Source organism: Phoxinus phoxinus (assembly GCF_949152265.1).
Source record: "Phoxinus phoxinus genome assembly, chromosome: 15".
Taxonomy (NCBI): Eukaryota; Metazoa; Chordata; class Actinopteri; order Cypriniformes; family Leuciscidae; genus Phoxinus; species Phoxinus phoxinus.
The window spans coordinates 2991145-3016121 of NC_136890.1; the positions used below are offsets into that span (position 1 = coordinate 2991145).

The 24977-nt window shown below is 37.7% G+C and overlaps 1 protein-coding gene across 1 annotated transcript in view; it reads right to left on the reverse strand.

The window, feature by feature from the left end:
• Nucleotides 1–15544, reverse strand: part of nr5a1a (nuclear receptor subfamily 5, group A, member 1a) — a 19810-nt gene extending 4266 nt beyond the window's left edge. The window contains exons 1-7 of the mRNA XM_079637688.1: nucleotides 15399–15544; nucleotides 14122–14264; nucleotides 12869–13010; nucleotides 8950–9422; nucleotides 6401–6559; nucleotides 2356–2475; nucleotides 1409–1553 (exon numbers count right to left, since the gene is read on the reverse strand). Coding sequence (XP_079493814.1) covers nucleotides 1409–1553; nucleotides 2356–2475; nucleotides 6401–6559; nucleotides 8950–9422; nucleotides 12869–13010; nucleotides 14122–14229 — 1147 coding nt within the window. The 5' untranslated portion in view covers nucleotides 14230–14264; nucleotides 15399–15544. The remainder of the gene's footprint in view (nucleotides 1–1408; nucleotides 1554–2355; nucleotides 2476–6400; nucleotides 6560–8949; nucleotides 9423–12868; nucleotides 13011–14121; nucleotides 14265–15398) is intronic.
• Between the last annotated feature and the right edge of the window lie 9433 nt (nucleotides 15545–24977).

A 24977-nucleotide genomic window follows, 5' to 3' on the forward strand; every position in this document is an offset into this window, starting at 1 on the left:
GACAGCGCATTCATTTTAAAAGACGAACGGAGAACCGCAATCAAGGCATTTGTCGATTGGAAAGATGTGTTTGCCGTCCTTCCTACGGGATTCGGCAAAAGTTTAATTTATCAGCTGGCTCCGATGGTCGCTAAGATGAGACGCAATGAAAACCAATGGAAGGGATGCGCTCACGATCTCTGTTCTCTGAAGCCTCAGATGAACACGCTTCTTTCCATTTTTTTAAATCAGTCGCGTTGCAATCGTGTTATAAAGTTGAGACAGGGCCGACAAATGCGAAAAGATTTATTTAATTGTCGAGATATAATCCTAAACGGAGAACTTGTTCGTATATACACACACCTTTTGTATTTCTCTCAAAAATGCTATTCGTGCTTGTAAGTACTCCGCGAATTCTTAAAATTCTTTTTACAACAACGGCAAAGATCGTTTACACTCATTAATTTATTACTACTTCCAGCGTGCGTGCAGTCGAGCTCTGTGGACAACTATGCGTCGCTCAACATGCGTCGCTCAGGGGTGTGTTTCCCGTACAACTACATCGCTCGCTGCTTAACTACCATAGTACGATGCATCGCTGGAGAAATCAACTAGCGAGTCACGACTGTTTCCCGAAACCGTATGTCGCAAAGTATCGTTCAACCACGTTGGTTTATGACGTCTCGCACGTGGTGGACTAATAACTTATTTTAATGAATCTGTTTGAGATCGAATTAACGCTAGATTTCGTCATATAAGTTATAGACATGGCATCTGAAGACCATTTCTAATTGTTCTCAGTAATTTTGCTTTATTACCAGACTCAATATTTGTCTCGTTCTTACACAGTAGAGCTCGTTCGCACATGCGCAGTCTTCAAAAACGGTGCTTTATATCTCTATAATTTTATAGACGTAAATGACATTTGTATGTATTTTAAATAAATAACACGGGTTGTACTGAATGTCAGCTTGCTTATTTTGCTAAAGATAAGGATTTATTCAGTCTATATCTCATGTAAACTAGAAACTCTGCTTCTAACCACGGCTCGAGAGCTGTCGTCCCAACCACACAAGTTTGCCATATATGTCCTATGGTAAAGTGCCTGTATTGGCTGTAAATGATGTTTTCCATCCATGATGTCAGTGGTTAAATTCTTGCTAAATAAAACGTAATGTTGTTTTATGCATGTGTGCTTAAAGGCCGTAAACGCTTGAACCCCTTATTTTTATGAAGCGCTTTGAGATGTAACTTTTAAAGGCGCTTTAGACAGTACCGTTTATTTTTATTATTATAAGGAGTATTGGGGATTCCGGTTGATTTGGACACTTTTTGCCATTGAGATGCCTGGGGAACGTGTCCGAATCACACACAGTTCTCCATCAGTGTGTGTGTGTGTGTGTGTGTGTGTGTGTGTGCGCAGACTCACTGGGGTTGAAGAGGATGAGGAACTTCAGGCAGGCCATCTCTCTTCTGTCCACCTGAAGAAGCTGAAGTCTCCGGGCCAGATCCTGTCCTCTCTGGACCATACTGGACAGAGGCGGTCCCGCGTCACACACCGCCGACAGATCCACCTACAGCACACACACACACACACACACACACAGATCTTTCAACATGAGGCGTTTCTATACAACCTCACTCGTGCATCAATGAGGTTTGGAGCATTAAAAGGCCAAAGAACAACACACTAGAAGCCTAAAAGTGACAGATTCTTTAAAGGCCTGATTTTTTTTAAAAACCTTTTTTAGCTTTTAGTGTGAATATGTTCAAACCAATGACAAAATGTGCATTTAGGAGATATAAGCTTTCAAATCGGCTAAAACTGGATCAGGGATTTTTATGACAACACTTCAGCTTCTCATCACATCTTCTGTCCAATCACACGCTCTCTAGAATGTGAAGCTCCGCCCCCCTATGCTGTAAACACCACCTGACCAAAGCGAGCGTTGACGCGTCACGAGGTTAGGAATGAAATGGCTAGAATTTATTCACATCTCTACTATTGAATCCAACGTTTCATCAGCGCTCGGATTCGCTTCCATGGTGCCGTCAAGTACGACTCGCAGTCTGTAAACTAAACGCTATTGGCTATTTGAAAAAGGGGAGGAGCTATCCAATATGTCCCGCCTTAGCTTCCTGTTTCAGTGGAGATTACGTCAACGCATCAAACAAAGCTGCGCGTCCCAAGGCACTTCAATGGGACTTTAACTAAGAGTCATAAAATATGAGTCACTGACGAATGCAAATCATATGCAAGATCAGGATTTACTGTTTGAGACGTTTAACATGGATACCACTACAACTCTTTGTACTGAAATGTTCTGCTTTTCCATAATGACATGAGATTATAAATGATGGTTTGGATAACCTCACCTCCTGTCCTGTAATGAGCAGCAGACTGTTGTCTCTCCCATGATGCACCTGTCTGCAGATATGATCGAGAAGCAACAGCTCGCTCCAGCAGTTATGCAGCAGTCGCATCTGATCTCCAACCTAAATCATGGGAAAAGGAGGAGTTGTTATGCGCTCACAGTATTAGGTCGCTATGATACCGATCTTAAGCATAATATTGTGACTTAAGTTCCCCCTGTAGTCAATCATTTTATTCCTTAAAACTCGTCTTCGATCACTAGATATTACATATTTAACAAAATGTTTCCTTTAAAAAATAGCTTGAATGTAACTCGACACCCTCGCCTCATTTAGTATGCGGGGTTCTATGAATATGCAAATGAGCCCCGCCTCCACTAACTCACTCACTCAGAGATCCACTGGTTGACGATCACATGCGTTCGGTCTCATCGGATTTGATCTTGATCGATATACGGCTTATGCGATAAACGCTGATGGAAACGTTATTTGCTGAATAAATAATGAATTGCATTTTGTCTAGCAAAACTTTGTTCGCAAATGTTGGCTTGAATGTTGTGCGATTCAGTGCGAAAATTAATGAAAACACCTTAAAATGTCTCAAATCAATTCCATATACCAATTTGATCGCAAAACAGCACGTGACATCATTACGCACGGGTTTTTATTCGCTTTAAAGCCGTTGGATGGAAACACACTTTGCCCAGCTTTATTCGCATGAGGTTTTTTTACCGAACTTCAGATAATTCGATTGACAAGTGGATGGAAACTTACACTCTAAAAAAATGCTGGGTTGTTTTAACCCAATTTTGGGTCAAATATTGACAAACCCAAACATTGGTTTAAGTTTCAATTTTACTTTATTTATAAAGCACATTTAAAACAACCTTGGTTGACCAAAGTGCTGTACAAGTTATATCTCAAATAGAAACATTACATACATTTAAATCAACTTTCACAAGACATTGAACGCATACGAGTACAAATAGGTTTTTAAAGTTTTCTGGACACTGTGGACGCTGTTTTGATGTATAATGTAATTTGTTCCATAGCCTGGGTCCAGCTATCGCAAAGGCTCTGTCACCCCTGCATTTCAATCTGGATCTGGGTACTCGTGTCAGATAACTGGTCTGTGATCTGAGCAATCTGACTGGTTTGTGTTCCATAACCAGCTCAGTAAGGTATTGAGGAGCGAGAATATTTAATGCTTTGTACATAAACAACAAGACTTTTAATTCGATACGATACTGAACAGGTAGCCAGTGCAATGAACGTAATGTAGGTGTGATGTGATCTGGTTTGCGAATGCCTGTAAGCAGACGGGCCGCTGCATTCTGGACCAGTTGAAGCCGATGGAAAGATGAAGCCCTTGATATAGCGAATTACAGTAATCAAGCCGTGATGAAATAAAAGCATGGATTACAATCTCAAAACTGTTCCTATTTAGGAATGGTTTAACTTTCGCTAATCTCCGGAGATGGTAAAAACTGGACCTGATAACTGCATTGATTTGTTTGTTCAGTTTTAGACCACTATCCAATATAAAACCCAGATTCTTTGCAGCAAACGAACGGTATGAAGTGAGAGAACCTAAGTCAACATTGCTCAAATCACTTTTCTCGGTTGGCCCAAACTATCCATTATAAACATTTAACCCAGCAACGACTGGGTTTGTCCATATTTGACCCAAAATTGGGTTAAAACAACCCAGCATTTTTTAGAGTGGAGCTTGCGTGAGAAAGCAAAGGTCCAGAGAAGCTCCAGAAACGGCATAAAGGATAAAGCAGCCCAAAAAAGACAATTCTCCTCTCAATAAAAGACCAAAACAATAATAAATGTGACGTCCAGCTGTTTTAACTCAAAGCGGACTCGAACATCCACAGCAACGCAACCCTGGCGTACAGATGACCGTCAGCAGACCGAGATCATGTATTTACGAGCGTCAGACGATGACCTCTCGCTCCTCTCACCTCTCGTCCTTCATCAGGCCCGCGTCCTCCTCCCCCACTAACCCTGTGTGTATTCAGCGCTGTGTTTTGAAGGCCACACTGTGTCGAGCGCCACATACATCAACCTCAGCACAGACACAATCACTCGATCCATATATCCACATCTAATCCTGCACACTTGACCTCACTCTCACAAGTGGCACACTTCAGACTGCCGTGCACAAACCGGAGTTTAATGAAGCCCGAGTGCACGTCGGGAACAATGCGGCGGGGAGAGGGAGCGTTGCATGGGATTCCTGAGTTATCTTCTGCGCGGAATGTAATTAAGCGTCCAGTCAGTCGCTGGCATGCGTTTTTAAAAACTGAAACATTTTACGCATCATTCGGAATCCTGACGCTGGTTGCCATGGCGACGGAATGGAATGCGACGGTCACGCAGGTGTGAATGCGCCAAAACAAAGTTCCAAATTCTACACGATCTGCTTGAATTCATTCCAGCATCAGGCACTTATATTCACTGTAATGTACAGGCAATTTCTGCAGACACCTTCAACATGTCTCACATTCTCACGGTTTCTTCGTGATAGTTTAGAAAACCAGAACTCAGAGTTATCAGATCAGTGGATATTTGACAGGTTTTGTCCGTCCTTCTGTTAGACTGTCTCACACATGAATTATGTTGAATATCTGTCAGCTGTTCAGTTTAACTACACAATTAGATAATACCAGTTTGGCTCAACCAGTGACCAAGCAATGCTTCATTGTGTTCAGTGTGTGTGTGAAAAGAGCATTAGCAGTTGCAGACAAAACACTGAAGAAAACATGATCAGCTCAAAGTGTCCCAATCATTTCTGGTCCCAAATTTTTATGAATTTTACTGGTAGTCACTGCATGAAGAATTATTGGGTATAATGTCACAGTTTACTTTATTTTTGCTATCCTAGTGTCCTGCACACACTAGTAAAAAATGATATCTGGTGTCTGAATCATTTTTGGTCCCAAATTTGTATACATTTTTAAATCTAAATGAACAATATCCCAGTGATGCATGCTAGTAAGAAACTAGTTTATAGTGAGAATTTGACCATAAACTAAAGTGACTGTACAACAATATTGCTGGTTTAACATACAAAAGTAAGTAACCTGGTTGTATTAAAATTTTATTTGAAAATTGAGTTAATACAATAAAAATTGATTCCACACAAAAAGTGCCTAAAATGCACATTATTTGCATGTCTGGTGTGTTTTAACAAGAACTGGAGTATATAGGCTATGTCAGAAAAGAAAATGAAGACTCAGAAATATAGATATGAAATTTACCCATTTAAACTCGTTTTTATTATTCAGTTTGGGTAAAAGTATGGTGTTTTATATTAATCAACAGAAACTCAAAGTATTCTGTTATCTGAACCACATTGATTATATTGGGTATAAAATGTCACAGTTTACTTTATTTTGCTATCATAAATGAACTATAGTGTCCAGCACACACTAGTGAAAAAAATATAGCAAAAATTATATCTGGCGTCTGAATAATTGTTGGTCCCAAATTTGTCACTGTATGAAGAATTATTGGGTATAATGTGTCACAGTTTACTTTATTTTGCTATTCTCACTTACACAAATGAACTATAGAATCCTGCACACACTAGTGAAACAATATCAAAAATGATATCTGGTGTCTGAATAATTGGTTTGCCAGTGTGTTCAGAAGAGGTCAGAGCGGAGCAGATTCAACACTGTATCTGTTTGGGAATGGATGATCTGCAACACTCCCTGATGTGAGTAGCAACTGAGTGACCAGATCTGATATATTTAGCTAAAGCTCCATTAACAGCCAGTCAAAACCGCTGGAGAGCGAGCAAGAATTCCTGAGTTTGACGCGTCAACGCAGATATCAGCCATGCGACCACAAAAACCGAAACATTCAAATGCAATCTCACTTGTAGAGCAGCTCGACGAGAGTATCTGAATGCCCCAGTGTTATCTTCCACGGAGATACATGATTCGGCGACAAAATAGCAGACTTTCTCCAAAATACTTTGACTTTTATTAGACAAAACACTTATTGGGATTATGGCCTTATCTCGGAGCTGTACCTTTAGTTCCTTGAAGAAGACACAGCTTCTTGCCCACTCCACAATGGAGAAGAGCGTCTGGTCCGCCATGACACACAGCAGACTGAAGGCCCGAGGCTTGTCCAGTTTCCCTCGGCCGCTTTGCTCCTGGTGGAGATACGCACAGATCTTCCCTCGCACCTGCAAACACAGGTGAACTGTGACACAACTGAGGAGTGCATGCAGGAGAAGTGTGTATTACTGTAAAAAGGCTTGTAAGAATTACTCATTATAATGTTTCATCCTATTATACTATTATCATGCTAATCCTATTATTATCATGAATATTATTATTGTTACTACTACTACTACTATTATTAGTGGTAAAAAATGCTGGGTTGTTTCAACCCAATTTTGGGTCAAATATGGACAAACCCAAGCGTTGGGTTAAAACTGTAATTAAAAAATGTAACCCAACGGATGGGTTTGTCCATATTTGACCCAAAATTGAGAGTTGTATACAGCTCTATTACTACTACTATGATTGTATTAAATTGCCTCTATCTACATCACTAAATTTTTCATTACTTACCATCTTATTACTTATATCGATATCTATATTTAACTGTTTTGTAACTTTTTTTTTCATTCTTCTGTATGTGTGTCATTTCTTACCTTGTATAAGCTACTCTTTTTTGCAAGAAAAAAAAAGAGTTGTTCTCTAGTAAACCCGTTAAAATTAATAAGTAACTAAACTTCATGCTTAAGCAGAAAAATTAAGTAATGTGGAATTGTCAAGTTCACATAACTTAATTTTTTCAATTAAGCATTACGTTTATTTACTTATTCATTTTAAGGCAACGGTTTACAAAAAAAAAATATTAAGTGAATGAACACTTTTTACAGCACTACACCGCATTTATTGAAAAATGGTATAAGATGTGTTATTAATACAATTTATTATTTTATATGGAAATAAATTGTGCAAAATTCAGAGGTGAATATCTTAAAGAAATATTAAAGAAAAAATAGCAACCCTTTATGGACATATATTTAAGTTTAGGGTCCAATTCTAACTATTAACTATGACTTTTGCCTTAATAAACTCCTAATTACTGATTATTAATAGTTAGTAAGGTCATTTTTAAGTTTAGGATTAAGGGATGTAGAGTATGGTCATGCAGAATAAGTCATGCTTTATAAGTACTAATAAACTCAATATCCCAGTGATATGCATGCGAGTAAGAAACTCATTTATAGTGAGAATTGGACCCTAAACTAAAGTGACTGTTGTACACAAATATTGCTGGTTTAACATAAAAAAGTAAGTACCCTGGTTGTATTAAAAATGTTCAGTTCTTTGATATTTGAGTTAATAAAATGAAGAAGATCGGTTTAATCAACAGAAACTCAAAATATTCTGTTATCTGAACCACATTGATTATCTTACTTGATTTGACAAAAGAAAAAATGTTGTGAAAAGAAATCATGAATGTAATTTTCCACAGTGTCCCCACTTTACAATAGTTAACGTCCTATAGATTTAAGTACTGAGTATTATAACTACATGTATCTTTGCTCGTCTCCCATATGAGAAAAAAAGACAGGCAAGCATTTCATGCAATGCAACTGCAATTACTTTATCTTTGTTAAATTCAACAATGTTATCTCATTTCACACTCCTAATAGTCTATTTATAAACGCACATCTGGTACATGTGGATTCCACACTTCCCAGATGTGGGCCGGATCTGGGCCGACGCTGTGTTGCTGTCTGGGAAAGTCCTGCATGTACTTAACTACTATAGGATTAGGATTAGGATTAGGGTTTGGATTGGTTTAGGGTTAGTTGCATGTAATTATGCATAGTTATAGTAACTGCATGTAACAAATGAAACAATGCCACTGTAAAATAAAGCCATTGTACCTACTAGCGCTGTCAAAATGACTGAAAAGCTAAATTCGAATTTCTTAAATATTTGCAAAATTCGAGTTATGTTCGAATTCTAAAGACAATTTTAAATATTAGAGGGAAAAAAGTCCTGTATGCCCACAAGAGGGCGCAAGCGAGCACTATAAACCAAATCAAGCACCGCGACTTTTATTGACATTAAATGACATTCACTTTTTAAACAACTGTTCTTAAATAAAATATAACTTCCTTAAAGTGCATGCAAGGAAGGAAAATAAGTTTACAATAGTGCATGAAACTGTGCAAGTGCATCAGTAACCCGAGAAAACACACTTCAACACACAGCGTAATGTAACGTTACTACATGAACACACAATAGCAAACTGGCATTCATTCGCCAGCAGGAAGAGCCTTTTCCCGCCATTTTTCAGATTCACAACGCAGCCACACCGGCTGTATGCTGGATAAACTAACAAAAACAAACCACGTCATCATCATGACACACCAACATTTCGAATGCATGGTTTTTGCTTTTTTTTTTTAAATGCGACGAATATTCGAAATTTACTATTTTATTTGACAGCCCCATTTGTACCTAACAATGAGTTTTAGTTAAAGACACCTAATATAAAGTACAGGTGTGCAGTGTCTCATTTATAACTCCAGCTGATGACTCGTACCTGCTCCTCATCCGGGTCGTAGCTGACCAGCTCCAGCACCAGCGGCGGGAGCCCGGGGTTCATGGCACTGGAGTGAGGGGACGCGGGCATGCAGCCGTCAGGGTACGGGTATCCCAGAGAGGAGTCTGGAGAACTGGAGTACACGTCCGGGTACTCCGCTTTAATGGACCTGGGAGCGCTGTACTGGTACTGAGCCGGGAATGAGCCGTAGCTCTGCAGCGCCACACTCAGGGCTGGAGGACAGAGAGGAGCGCACTCGTACTCCGGAGACGAGAGAGACGGCGCGTGGAGGACCGAGAGCGGCCCGGGGTGAGGGTACTCCGTCTGACCGGTGGACAGGAGGCTCGGGTTGCCCTCGATCTTAAAGCCGCTGGCTCGGATTAAAGCTCTCTTCTGCTGCTTCAGCGCACGGTCGCGCTTGTACATGGGCCCGAACTTGTTCCGTCCCCCCCGCATTCGATCCGCACGGACAGCTGGGAAAAGAGAGAGAGCGACAGTTATATCGCACTTTATATTAGAGGTCTTTAACTACACTTATTGTGTGGATGTTGTGTTGCAAAACTCGGTAACGGTATTATACAGTGTCCCAGTTACACGTTACATGTAATTACTGTAGTAGTAACTATAAATTGTGCATAATAGCATGCAACTAACTTTAAGTACATGTAGTTAATTATTATTATTACTCAGTCATTGAATGTATAATTACACTGTAACACGGACACCTTAAAATAAAGGGGTACACTTTATTAGGTAACACTTTATTTTACAGTGTCTTTGTTACACACGTTAACTATAATAATTACTATAAATTACATGCAATTAACCCTGATCCTAACCCTAAGTACATGTAGATAATTATTATTACTCAGTCATTAAATGTATAATTACTGTAACAAGGACACCGTAAAATAAAGGGGTACAACTTATTTTACTGTGTTACATTGTAATTATACATATAAGTACTGAGTAATAATAACTATCTACATGTACTTACTATAGAGTTAGGATCAGGGTTAGTTGCATGTAATTTATAGTAATTACTATAGTTACTACATGTAACGTGTGTAACAAAGACACTGTAAAATAAAGTGTTACCTAATAAAGTGTAAAGTAAAACACCTGTGGGGCTGTTGAGGTGAGATACGGGTCAGGTTAGGACCGGTTTACTGGGTTTAAGGGGTCAACAGTGTAATGATAGATTACAGCTGCAGTTACATCATGCAGGAACATGTTAAAAGTACAGTGTAAAGACATGTACAGTAGTGGCCATGAGTGACGTCCGGTGGGGGTATTTGTTATTAATGACCTTAAGTTCAAATCAAAATATGAGGAAAATATTTGGTTACACTTTATATGTCTTTTATATAAATTAACATTTCAATTAATCATGTGATGCATTGCATGTGAAAAATGTACATCTTCACCCTTTATTCAAATATTATTCACAATTTGGGCAACACTTTATTTTAATAACATATTTGTTATTAATGACCTACAAGTTCAATTAAACCATCAAAATATGAGGAAAATATTTGGTTACACTTTATTTGAAGGTGTCCGTGTTACAGTAATTATACATTTAAGTACTGAGTAATACGACTTAACTACATGTACATACTATAGGGTTTGGTTTAGGGTCAGTTGCATGTAATTATGCACAATTTATGGTAATTTCTATAGTTACATGTAACGTGTAACGAAAACAGTAAAATAAAGATTTAGCAAAAAAAAATTGTAATACTTTAAATATGAAGTTTGATAAATATGATAAAAGTTTTTTATCAGGCAAAATAATTTGGCAAAAAAAAAAATAGCTACAGGTTTTATTTTACAATGCAAAGGAGAGTAAAAAGCATACACTAACTACAACATAGTCAGTTATTCATATTTTGTGGTTTCTCTCTTGTCCATGACAGCCTGGACAAAAATGATGTCGGCACAATTTGGCATGTTTCTTTGCGTTATTATCACAAAAATTGACAATGCAATATGCTAACAAAGTCCAAAGAATTTTGGTTATTACTATATATGATGCATAACTACATACACCAACTCTAACCCTATAGTAATGTAGATAATTATTATTACTCAGTACTTAAATGTATAATTACTGTAACACGGACACCTTCAAATAAAGTGTAACCAAATATTTTCCTCATATTTTGATGGTTTAATTGAACTTGTAGGTCATTAATAACAAATATGTTATTAAAATAAAGTGTTGCCCAAATTGTGAATAATATTTGAATAAAGGGTGAAGATGTACATTTTTCACATGCAATGCATCAGATGATTAATTGAAATGTTAGTTTATATAAAAGACACATAATATATGTTTTGCATTTTGCAGATGCACTCTTCATCGGCTGGTATTTTAGGAGAAGATTAAAAAGCCAAATAAAGCCAGGAATGCGTGGCAGGGTTTTCTTCATAAGTCAGGGCAAAGCAAGTGGATATTTCTCTTCATATGGATATTTTCCGCTGTGGTTTCTGTGAGTCTCCATGAATCCGCGAGTCTTATCAGCGCGTGAGGAATGTGTCACAGGCGCGCGCGGAAACAGGTGCTTCTCTGCACTCGGCCTGGGAATCGCGCGCACGCACACAAATAACACACAGTTTTCCAGCAAATAATGAGTCGGGATGGATTTGGAAGACAATATAACTGGGCTGTGAAACGGTTTGTGCACTAATATAAATCTGTGTTGCACAGAGTGTCCAGACACATGTTATTTATTACTTTTACATTGATTAAGGCCAATTTAGATGTGTTATAGTTTTAATACATCTATGAGTCAATGTCATTTAATAGGATAAAAATGATTTTAATTCATGATCATCAAATATTGCATTAAATGTTCAAATATTGCATTAAATGTTTTCCTGTTTTTTACAGATACTGAATTTTTGGTAACACTTTATTTTACAGTGTCATCGTTACATATGCTACATAATAACAGTAAATGATGCATAATTACATGTAACCAAACCCTAATCCTAGCCCTATAAGAACATGTAGTTAATTAATATTACTCAGTACTCAAATATATAATTAAAGACACCTTAAAATAAAGGGTTACACTTGATTTTAAGGTGTCATTGCTACACTGTAATTATATATTTGAGTAATAATAAGCAACTATAGGGTTAGGGTTTGGTTGAGGCAGGGCTGTAAACGATTAATCAAATCCAAAATAAAAGTTTGTGTTTACATAATATATGTGTGTGTATTGTGTATAATTATTTTGTATATATAAATACACACACATGCATGTATATATTTGAGAAATATTTGCATTTATATACTGCATATATATTTGTATATGATTTATATTATATATAAATAGAACTATTTTATATATAAATAACACATTTTTCTTAAATATATACATGCATGTGTGTGTATTTATATATACAAAATAATTATACACAATACACACACATATATTATGTAAACACAAACTTTTATTTTGGATTCGGTTAATCGCGATTAATCGTTTACAGCCCTATGTTGAGGGTTAGTTGCATGTAATTATGCATAATTTACTGTTATTACTATGGTAAGTACATATAACATATGTAACAATGAGACATTTCTAAAAGGGTAACACTTTATTTGGTCTGTTTCTAACTGTAAATGATGCAGTTTCATGCAACTAACACTAATTATGCAGAAAGTACATGTTGTTAATTAAAGTTAATTAAAATTACTGAGTGAGTGATGCTCAAGACCTTCATATATAACACATGATATAATATCATTTAATAAGCATTATATTGGGCTACGTTCCAACACTCAACAGACAGTAATAATCAGGACATTCGTAACGGCTCCTTGACACGAGGCTGTGTGTGTGTGTGTGTGTGTGTGTGTGTGTGTGTGTGTGTGTGTGTGTGTGTGTGTGTGTGTGTGTCTCACCCTCGAGTCTCATGCCGACGCTCAGGCACTTCTGGAAGCGGCAGAACGGGCATCTCTTGCGCTGGGTTTTGTCGATGCCACAGTCCTGGTTCTGTGTGCACGTGTATCTCTTGTTATTCTGAACCGTCCTCTTGAAAAAACCCTGTTATGATAATGCATAAAGGATTATATTCTGTCAGCTGTTAAAGAAACACTTGCATTGTAATGTGTTCTAATTAACAGGCAATCTTAGAAATGACTTTTGGCTTTCTTACAGGAACATTTATCTAGATCTTATTTTAAGGTGTCATAGTTACAGTGTAATTATATATTTGAGTACTGAGTAATATTAAGCAACTACATGTATTTACTATAGGGTTTAGGATTTGGTTTAGGATTAGTTGCATGTAATAATGCATAATTATCTGTTATGGTAAGTACATGTAACATATGTAACCAGGACACTGTAAAATAATGTGTTACCGCACTGAGTAATATTAATTAACTACAGGTACTTACTATAGGGTTAGTTGCATGTAATTATGCATAATTTATAGTGATTACTGTAGTAATTACATGTAACAAGGACACTAAAATACACCCTTAAAAGAAACGTTAACATCCATGGAATCTTTCCATCGCATAAAAGGTTCTTTATAGTGGAAAGAGATTCTTTAGATGATTAAAATGTAAAAGTATGAGTAAAAATAAGGTTATTTTAAGAACTGCTCATTGAAAGGTTCTTTGGGGAACTGAGTGTTTCACATTTAACCATTTAGAGTGTAGTCAGTTGTTGAAATCCAGTATGTATTTGCATATATGATACAACCAAAAAATATTATAAAAAAATAAATGTAAAAAAATTATTAAAAAAATTTATGAACAAAGACTACTCTAAAAAATGCTGGGTTGTTTCAACCCAATTTGGGGTAAAATATGGACAAACCCAGCCGTTGGGTTAAATTTTTACATTACATTTTTAACGCAACGTTTGGGTTTGTCCATATTTTACCCAAAATTGGGTTGAAACAACCCAGCATTTTTTAGAGTGTACAATATGGACAAACCCAAACGTTGGGTTAAAAATTTAATGTAAAAATGTAACCCAACGGCTGGGTTTGTCCATATTTTATGAAACAACCCAGCATTTTGCTTTTCATAACATTATAGCTACAATAAAAAAAATAGCCTATTTTTTTCAGTGCACATAAGCAGTGGTGTATAATTATAACGCGTTTCCGAGATATTAACGCGTAAGAGAAACATGATCATACCTTACAGCTCTCGCAGGTCAGAAGACCGTAATGATACCCGGACACTTTATCTCCACACACAGGACACTGTTCCTCCAGCTCTTCATCTGCAGTGAACTCCATCATCATCACTCAATCCTCGGTCGCCGGATCGCTTACAGACGCTGAGATTGAGACATTAACATTCTTAAAATTATTACTGATAATGATTTGAGAAATAAAGTATGTTCTTCTCTTTTAAAGACTGGTTATGTGCACGTGCATTCTGGCAACATTGTCATCAAGCTAATCGCACTGTAAATCCCTCAGCGCGTCCCCGATCACTGATCGAGGCGGTGTGATCAAAAGTGTGTTATGAAAAAGATTAATAATGCTAGAGATCCAGAAGCATCTGTTTTACTTCTGGGCACGCAGAGGAAAGATGGCGGGGTTTTATCATATTGACTCCTGACCACACACACACACACACACGCTAATTATAATATTCTAATAATAATTATACATATTTGATTGTAGGATTAGCATACTGTTTTTATTAATTTAATGTATTGATAAATAAATATTTGCATTCTTTAATAGGTCTACACACTAGAAAGCCGAATAGTGGAATTTATCGTTTGGCTTATTTTTAATCGAATTCGTTTTTTGTATGTTTTGGGAATATGATACAGAAAATGTTCTTGTTTTGCGTTAAAACACTGCAGTATATTTAAATAAGGAAATATTAAAATTATGGAAAAAGCTAAGCTTGTTTAAAAAAAAAAAAAAAGCGTAATGGAAACAAATTCTTATAAGAAATGATTCACATTTCCCTTTAATAAGATTTTCAGTGAATGTGTCAGTTTGTTAAGAAGGATATTTATTTATCCACAACTGAACCGGCAATGCATAAATGAAACTATTTCTGAAGGTGATATTTCATATTAATGTCTTTAAATGAAAATGCATATTGAATGAAACTTATTCTGAATGCAGGATATTTGTGCGATTCCCCAGCAGAATAACCTTTTAAATAAGATACTTTAAAATGCTGCACTATTTTAATGATGCATTCACATTATAAGGAAATGCTGCGCTGTTTGAAACACTTTTATATTAATAGAGAAGCTCGTGCTTATATTATCAGTAGGCTATTAATCCCTTTATTTCGATGTTTTCATCACAAAATTGTGCATCACATCGTGAGAACTGAAACTTAAAATGCGTGACGATGAGAAACGAGTCCAAAAATGAAGCGCGTTTTCGAACAGAGTCTCTTCAGAATAATTGTTTTTCAATAATATAATGTAGAGACTCACCATGAATGTGTGTGAGCGTCTTCAGACGAGGAAACACGGTCCGATCAGTCGTTCAGAAACTCCAGGAGTGAATCTAACAGGTCTCAGGTCTTCTCGGGTTTGCGCTTCTTCACACGACTGGAGAGGTCTTCATTGGATAGCGCGCTCATGTGACAGATGATGCGCGCTCCAGGCGTTTTATTATCAGTCCCGCAAAAAAAAAAAAAAATTGGCAATCTACTACACCATTGATCGATTGGTACAATAACAAAGATTCTGATATAATTCAAAATCAAATTGTTGTTTAAATGTTGTATTCTTTCTGGTTTTAATTGTTTTGAAAATATTGTAGCTTTATTATTATCGAATTATATAGGTAGGCTAAATTATTTTCTGATAGCCTATAATTATGTTGGCCAAACCAAAATATTTAGTAGCCTATGACATGACAGCCAAGGTTGTCCTCTTTAAGATACACAAAGACTTAAAACAAAGTTATCCTGCTCTCTCGGAGATAGACAAGAATACATTTAACGGTCAAGTCTGGGTTTTATATATAAAACATGTAATAATAATAATAATAAAAAAGCGTTAAAATGTAGGCTAATTACTTTACGCTCATATTTTTTTTCTGACCGGGTATAATAAAAAACAGTATGATTTAGACAGGTTTAAATACATTTTTATGATTAAGATTATCTATAGGCCTATATATAAAATTTGTCGTTACATTTATTGAGGCCTGTTGTGATTTGTTCATGGTGAAATGGAATATATATAAAAGATATGACTCAAAAAATGTTTTACCTTGAGAACGAAGAAAATAATGTATGAAAATGAAAGAAAAATATGTTTTACTGGTTACACCAGTTGACATTGACATTTTGAAAGCATGTATTTAAGAAATGCATGAAACCAACACGAATAGCCAAAGATTACATTTCTATATTAACTTGTCACGTGCATTTTAAACACGGGTTGTAATTGAATGAATTGCTCTCAAGAGAATACGAGAGGAATGTTTCATACGCAGCCTATATCATAATATATGCACAGAAGTAGATCATTTGATCGTACGTTTATTCGTTACAGAATGAAGTGTAGGCCTATAGCTCACTTTGACTTGTTCACACTCAGCTGAAGAAGACTGATCTCACACACAGAATAAAGGTCCAAAAGAAGTCACTGGGACATAGCCTACTCTTCAAAAAGAATATACATTTAGGTACTAAAATATACACTTTTGGTACCAATAGCCTACATTTGAGAGACTAATACACTCTTTAGGTAGGTGTAGCCTACATTTTGAAAAGGTCCGCCACAGTGACATCTTTTGCACCTTTTTTCCTGAGCTTGTGTTATATGCGTCTCTATAGCACGCAGTGTGTTTATCGTGCAATTTATACGCGAACATGAGTTTTACGTGCATATGATAGGCTATAGCCTACGCAGTTTTCGCGTGCATTATTTGATACGCACTTCATTGCGTGTAATAGGCCCACACACGCACCTCACACCACCTAACCTACCCATGCGTGTCCTATGCACGTAAAAAATCAGTTTCGCGTACATTGCACGATAAACACAATGCGTGCTACACTTTTAGTGTGACCGGGTTGGTGTGTTAAACGCAGTGTCGCTGGAGTCAGAGTGTGTCAGTCAAGGATCAGCTGAAGAAGACCAGATCTCACACAGCCGGGACAGCCTAGCTCGTGTGTGTGTGTGTGTGTGTGTAAACGCATGGCAGTGTGTGTCGCTGGAGTCAGTGAGTGTGTGTGTCAGTCAAGGATCAGCTGAAGAAGACCTGATCTCACACAGCCGGGACAGCCTAGCTCGTGTGTGTGTGTAAACGCATGGCAGTGTGTGTCGCTGGAGTCAGTGAGAGTGTGTGTCAGTCAAGGATCAGCTGAAGAAGACCTGATCTCACACAGCCGGGACAGCCTAGCTCGTGTGTGTGTAAACGCATGGCAGTGTGTGTCGCTGGAGTCAGTGAGAGTCAGTGATAGTGTGTATCAGTCAAGGTTAGCGGTGTTATGCCGGCTCTGCTCAGTCCCTGATATCAAGCTCAAAGTGAAGACATCACGCGATGCTTTGACTCCGGAGAGACTATTTTCTGCTTGCCGAGCATTCCTGTCCTGTCCTCTACTAAACACCGAGTGAGTGAGAGGATGAGGAGCACGGAGACATGCTGATGAAGGCAACATGGGCCATATCAAATAAATAACTTACATCTATAAAACTAATAATTCTGGACTGGTTCTGGATGCTCTCTGGTCAATAGAAGTCCGGCAAACTACACTTTTATTATGACGCGAAATGCACGTAGTAATAAATGGCATATTAAACATATCACATCAAACAATAGCATCCGCAAACAGATGTTATAGCTTTTTATTTAGAACTGACTTCACTTTTCTGCGCCATTTTCCCCAAAGATGTTTATTAAACAACTAATGCTGATTGTATTGTTTATTGTAGCATATGTGTCACTTTAGGTTAACCTATTACGACAACCCGGAAGTGTCACAATAAAGTGTTTTAATTTAATATTGTTTTAGTATTTGATGAAGCTTGTTATATTTCTATTGTATGAAGGAAATGCCAGTTGGTTCACTGATACATTTTGCTACACTGAATTATATTTAGCAAAATATCATACATAATTTTCTAAATGTGGCTTGAGTGTAATATTTGGGAACTGTATAGTTTTTAGTTGTAGGGATTTTTTAAAATAATTATTCTAGCACAGTTTTTTTTTTTCAAGAGATCCAGACTCTCGACCAACCCTCTATAAAATGCTAAATATCTCTATAATAACATTTTATCCCTGCTGTCCATCCCTGGTTTTATCAGATGGATGGCATAGGCTACGGTATGTTTGCTCAATGTTTGTGTCCTTAGCATTTTTACTATATAACTTAAGAGACCATTTTGTCGATGCAATATTATGAACTTATGATTAAATGAACTAGGCCAAGTCACAGCTTTTTAACTGCATTAGCTTAAAGGCTGTGTTGTGCTCCTCAAATAACCATTAACACAATAGACAATGAGTGAGTTTTGTGGTCAGACTGGAACATGCACAAATATTATTATTTTATTATTAAGAAGCGTGTGCGCATTTGTGTCAAACTTACTGTCACAACACACTTTTAAACGCGTCACCCATTGTCCTTTGCAGCGGTAAACACAATTACAACAAGCCGAGATGTTCTGGAAACGGGTCGAGATATTCTTGAGAAATGTCTTGCCCTTGAAGGGTTTCTAAAACTACAAAATGCTCTTTTCCCGTTGGTGCCTGTTCGGGAGATTTACTTTGTCCATAAACAACAATGGCGAGTTCACGTTTTGACAGTCGCAAGGCCAATTCCATAGGCAGCCTTGGACACATACGGTATAAATATATTTACAGAAGTAGTAGTGCATTATATCTTGACAGGATGTTCATTTCAACAAGGCACACTGAGTATGGCTCAATATAGAAACAATCCCCGTCATATCTACCGGGACGCTGCGCAATTTCATATTCATGCACGCTTATGTTTCAGGGCGAGGGAAGTAGTGCCACTGCTGCACACACTGTTTTCACAGGATTGTAAATGCAACTTTAAGTTCATTTAGCTACATTTATTCATTTTTAAAATTAATTAAATTAAATTAAAATTTTACATCATGTTTGAACATCAATGCTGGTTGTGTGTACACAACCACCCTATAATGATAAAAATAGACCCACTCTTTTCGGTTAATCCCCATAAATCATTGCAGTTTATAATAATGTGACGTCACATTACACAGGCCCCGCCCACAGCTGCTAACGGATTAGCATAGACCCCTGAGTGAACTGTTTATCTCTTCGCCAGTGCATTTAACAGCACTATTTAGGAAATTTAGCCTATTCTTATTAAAGCTACTGATGTTATTCAATTAAGAGCACTGAGTGATTTTTCTGTTTTTCTTTTGTTGTTTGATTCATATTAAGAGCATATAGCAGTAGGTACTTTATATTACACTGCTTTCACTTTAATACACAGATCTTATACGCGTGTTTCCCTTTGTATCTTGTAAATTACCGCACTAATAATGCCCGGGATGGTACCAAACTAATACAGTAGTACAAATAGGTTATGTACTCATAAAACAAGGCATTGGAAAGTTTGTAAGTACATCAGGAGTTTATAACACTTGCCTGATGGCTTATGCTACCGCTAACCCGGACATCGAGGTCACTTCCGTGATTTGAAAAGCAATCACCCGGTGTTGCTGAAAAAGTGTTTTGGTAGCCTATATCCAAAAAAAATCATATTTTTTCCGAAGTGTTGACAATTTAGGCCGTGTCCACCAAAGCGTTTCTAGCCAGCTGAAAACGCCGAGCTATGTGCGCTTGAGAGTGTTTTGGCAGCGCAGTTTTTTTTTCAGTTGAGAGTGAGACGCTTCGTTGCTATGATATCCGTTAGTCGGTGTGGTATTAGTCCCGCCCCTCCTCCACTGTGATTGGTCGGTTGGGTAAAAAGTGACAGTGATGAGCGTGGCGTTTTACCCAAAGATTAACATTCTTCAACTCTCGGCGACCTGTAAAAAACGGCAAACGCTCAGAGCCTCAGCGTGAAAAAGACGCTCAGCGCCTCGTGGCGTTTTAAAAACGCGGCGCTCCCATTGAAAAAACACCCCACCCGCGTGAAAAAGCGCTTTGGTGGACACACGGCCTTAGTGTTAACTAATAATTGTTGCAAACTGGTACTATCAACAATATATTAGTGCATTCCTGGAACTGGGCGTCGTTACACCACATCCTTATGCATCGCTTTCTGTCAGGACTTTTACAGGCTTTTCCCAAATCACGGAAGTGACCTCGACGTCCGGGTTAGCGATAGCATAAGCCATCAGGCAAGTGTTATTTAAATAAACTCCTGATGTACTCACCCACTTTCCAATGCCTCGTTTTATGTGTACAGAACCTATTTGTTCTACTGTAGAAGTTTGGTGCCATTACGGGCATTATTAGTGGGTGATTTACCAGATACAACATCGGATCCATTAACGCCTGCACTAAGCCATTCAGCTGATATCTCTAAAGGGTGGGGGGGTGGATTTTGGCTCGAGGTCATGGTGCAAAGGACCCTAGGTTGAAATTACTCCGAACCATCCCTTTAAAACTCAGATAATAAACTTTCATGACCGCTATAGAGATGATAATCAAAACCAAACAGATTTAGTTGTAGTTTTTGGCAGAGTATCCGTGGCAGAGCTGTACAGGCTCCGCCCTCTTCTGAATAGGGGGCGGAGACCAGCAGCTCATTTGCATTTTTAAGATAAATGCACGAAAACAGCATGTTTTTCCTTCCACTCAAAAATGGACCTTTTGGATCTTATCTGTGGGGTATTTTGAGCTGAAACTTCACAGACACGTTCCCGGGAGACCTGAAACTTATATTACATCTTGTAAAAAGGGGTATAATAATAGGTCACCTTTTAAAACATAAACATGAGTGTGACATCAGTGTGCATAGAAAGAATTCATCCGCTCTACTCATTGACACAAGTCCATCTTCGTGTTGTTGGCAGATTTTTATTTTTTGATAATTGTTTTCTTTTTCGCTGTGCGGGATCTTTTATTGTAAATGACAGTGTAAACAGCACATTAACCTTTTTATTTAAAGGCTTAATTCATGTCCTGTCCGCTGCATTACGACTGCAAGCATTATCAATAACGTCAAAAATAGTGTCGGAAAATTGTCTATAAAGGTGCGTTCACATTAGCAAGATTTAAACGAGATTTCACTGGCAAAAAAAAAAAGTTTGTTAATCAAATAATGAATCGATAATGTTATCGATGTACAAAGCTCAGCTCACACAGAAATCACTTTCAATGGAGGCGGTTAATTCAAGTGACCATTTCAGTCACAAAAATAAAATGAATTCAAACCTGACAATCCTTTTTTTTTTATGGAATAGAGCAGTGTTTATTATAAATGATTTCTCTGTGCACATCATTATATATATATTTTAAATGCACATGCCTCCCGTCCCACTGTTGAATCAGAATATCTTCCTCTGGCTGCATCTCTTCTCTGATGATGAGGGCGGGGCAATAACCTGTCAATCACATGAGATCAGCCAATAGCAAACCAATCAATTCCCCACAGACAAAATCAAGCCCCGCCCACATTTGTTCTTGTTTGAGAAGCCGTTTCCCTCGGATATACGGCACAATAGGTAAAAAAAAAAAAAGTACTATCAAAGCTTCTGTTTCATACTGAACCGAAGCATGAAATCTGCATATAAACCTTTCACTGATCGCACCGATTCCTATTGAAAAGGCCAGATTTATCCGGTGAAATGTTGCCAAGCAATGGTAAATGTGACAATGCTGCAATTATTGACCCTTACCCTAACATACGTATGTCCTCAAAAAGAGCGTAGAGGTCCACGCCTGTCAACCTCTGGAAATGAATAGTATTTTAAATCTACATTTTGAGCAAAAGTGTCCCTCTGTGGACAGTGGTCTCTACATGAGATATGTGGACTCCAGCAGCTGTTAAGATCCAGTGCCAGAAGAGCCTGCTCATCCCCCACGCTGTCAAGGCCACAGCGAGCATGTAGGTAGTACACACACACACACACACACACACACACACACACACACACTATTGCCCTTCTCATTCATCTCAATGAGTGACCCGACACAGGCACATAAGAGGAACCGTTTAGAAAATACAGTCATGGCCAATAGTGCAGTCAGACAATAAACATCTTTCTTAACATTAGCGGTTGTGTTAAGTAGGCTATTCAAGTATAAAATACGGCTTCTATATAATTCCTGGTCTTATGTTCAGTTCTAAAATGTGTATGTGTGTGATACATATTCATATATCACCATACACTCAAAAGATGCCTGGCAAATAGCAAACATCAGGGTTTGTTGTTGATGCTACAGGCCGTTTATGGGTTTCTATAGAGTTGCTAAGGAGTTGTTAGCGAGTTCTGGGTGGTTATGCACTATAGGCCTTATTAATGCTGTCAACGTTAACATATGCGATTAATTTTTATACGCAACTTAATATTTCATGCAAAACGCAGCATCCGTTTATTTCTGTGATAATTTGACTAGCATTACAATATATGATTATGCTATTTTTCATGCAAATGCTTTTAAACCATTCAAGCGCGATAAGACAAAACACGAATGTCCTTTCTGTGTGACACACACACACACACGACGCACAGAAAGACGCCTTCTCTTTCCAGAATACAGCTCTCTTTCGCGCTTCAACGAACAATAACACACACAATTACGCCAAAATGTCCGTTTTATCGAGTATCCTCATAACATAAGAGCAGTCTTACTTTTAAATTAGTTAATTAAAGTCTAAATGAACGTGAAGAGTTGTGAGAGAATGAGGCGCGTGAGATCAGCAGCGGCTGCTCTTAAAGTGACAGCAGCCACTAAATCTGTCTGTAAAGTTAATCAAAGAACAAAGATAATTGACTTAATAACTTTTGTAGCAATAAGGATTCATCTATATTTAATTTATAATGTATGCCGTGCAGACGGTTTGATAACTTATGGGTTTATGGGAGGATTGTTTTAATTTTACTTACATTTTTTTTGAAGCCTTATCAAATAAAATAAATAAAAAACAGGTAGATTTTAATTAAACTGTAATGTTGACTGGCTATAATTATTGTTTACAAAAAAATATTTTCATAGAGACATTGTGTAGCTGTATCGGTATCAGTGATACTGGCTTTCATTCATAAAAAGATGCCATTAAACAAGAATTTAAAATATACTGTCTTTATGTTGTTTCTACATTAATGTGGAGATTAACTGTGAAATTGTTACATAATAAAATATATAAAAAACTTATAAAAATGTAAATGTAATTTTAACCATGATTAATCACAGAAAAAAAAGTGATTAATCTAGTTTTTTTATTGACAGCAGTAATACATATATGTGTGTGTGTAAAATCATTATTATTATATTATTACTATCTTGTTGACTTCAAAATTGTATTATGCTATTATTTACAGCATAATCCAACTCATTTCTGCATGTTTGGCTGTAGTGATGAACTGTATGTCTGGCATCTCTCACAGATGTGTGTTGTGTTGTGTTGTGTTGTGTTGTGTTGTGTTGTGTTGTGTTGTGTGTCCTCTCAGGCACGCTCCTGGAGTGCGCTGGCTACAGGTGTGGTCCTCTCCTCCTCTATATCTCTTTCTTTTTCTCCCCTCTCATCTAATTCCCTTCAACCCTGACACACTCCAAACGCCTGCCATCTGACGCACCACACACACCGTTCACACACAAGCTGGCTTTAACCGAACCCGCACACATGCATGTCCTTACCCCTCGACCCTGACACACGCCAAACTGCCTAACAGATAACAGCCAGCCACACCATTCCCCATCTAGAGATGAACACACACACACACACACACACACACACACACACACACACACACACACACACACACACACACACACACACACACACACACACACACACACACACACACACACACACACTCTCTTACACACACACTCTCAGACACTTACACAATCACACACGCACTCTCTCTCTCACACACACACACACACACACTCTCACAGACACTTACATAATCACACACGCACTCACTCATACACACACACAGACACTTACACAATCACACACACACACACACTTACTCATACATACACGCACACACACACACACACACACTCTCTCTTACACACACACTCTCAGACACTTACACAATCACACACACACTCTATCTCACACACACACACACACTCTCACACTCACAGACACTTACATAATCACACACGCACTCACTCATACACACACACACAGACACTTACACAATCACACACACACTTACTCATACATACACACACACACACACGCACGCACGCACTCTCTCTTACACACACACTCTCAGACACTTACACAATCACACACACACACTTACACAATCACACACTCACTCACACACAATCACGCACTCACACTCTCTCTCACACACACACACACACACACACACACACACACACACACACACACACACACACACACACACACACACACACACACACACACACACACACACACACACACACACACTCACTCTCTCTCTCTCTCTCTCCATAAATCTTCATCAAGTTGACACACATTCCGACAGATGTAACCTTGTACGCAAATATTCCAGTGACACCTCGCTCTCTCTTGCTCCTCACTTCGCATAAATGATAAAGATCCTTTACCTGGCATGCATTAATAATTCTTATACACAAATGAATCATGTACAGTCGGTAAAATCATGTAAAATCATGTAAAAAGTTTTGCTTAAAAATGGATTTGTTCTGTTTTTCTTTTAAATGAATGTCACTGGTTTGATATTTTGTTGTCTAATGCAAAGACATTCAGTTTTTTTCAACTGCTTACACACATTTCCAAAACTTTGCCTCTTTTTTTCCCCCAAAACTTTACACACAAATCCAGGAATTGCACACACAAAATGCAAAATGCCTCACATCTTGCAAAACGAAGCACTGCATTTATTATATTATTGTTTATAACACACAAAGTTATT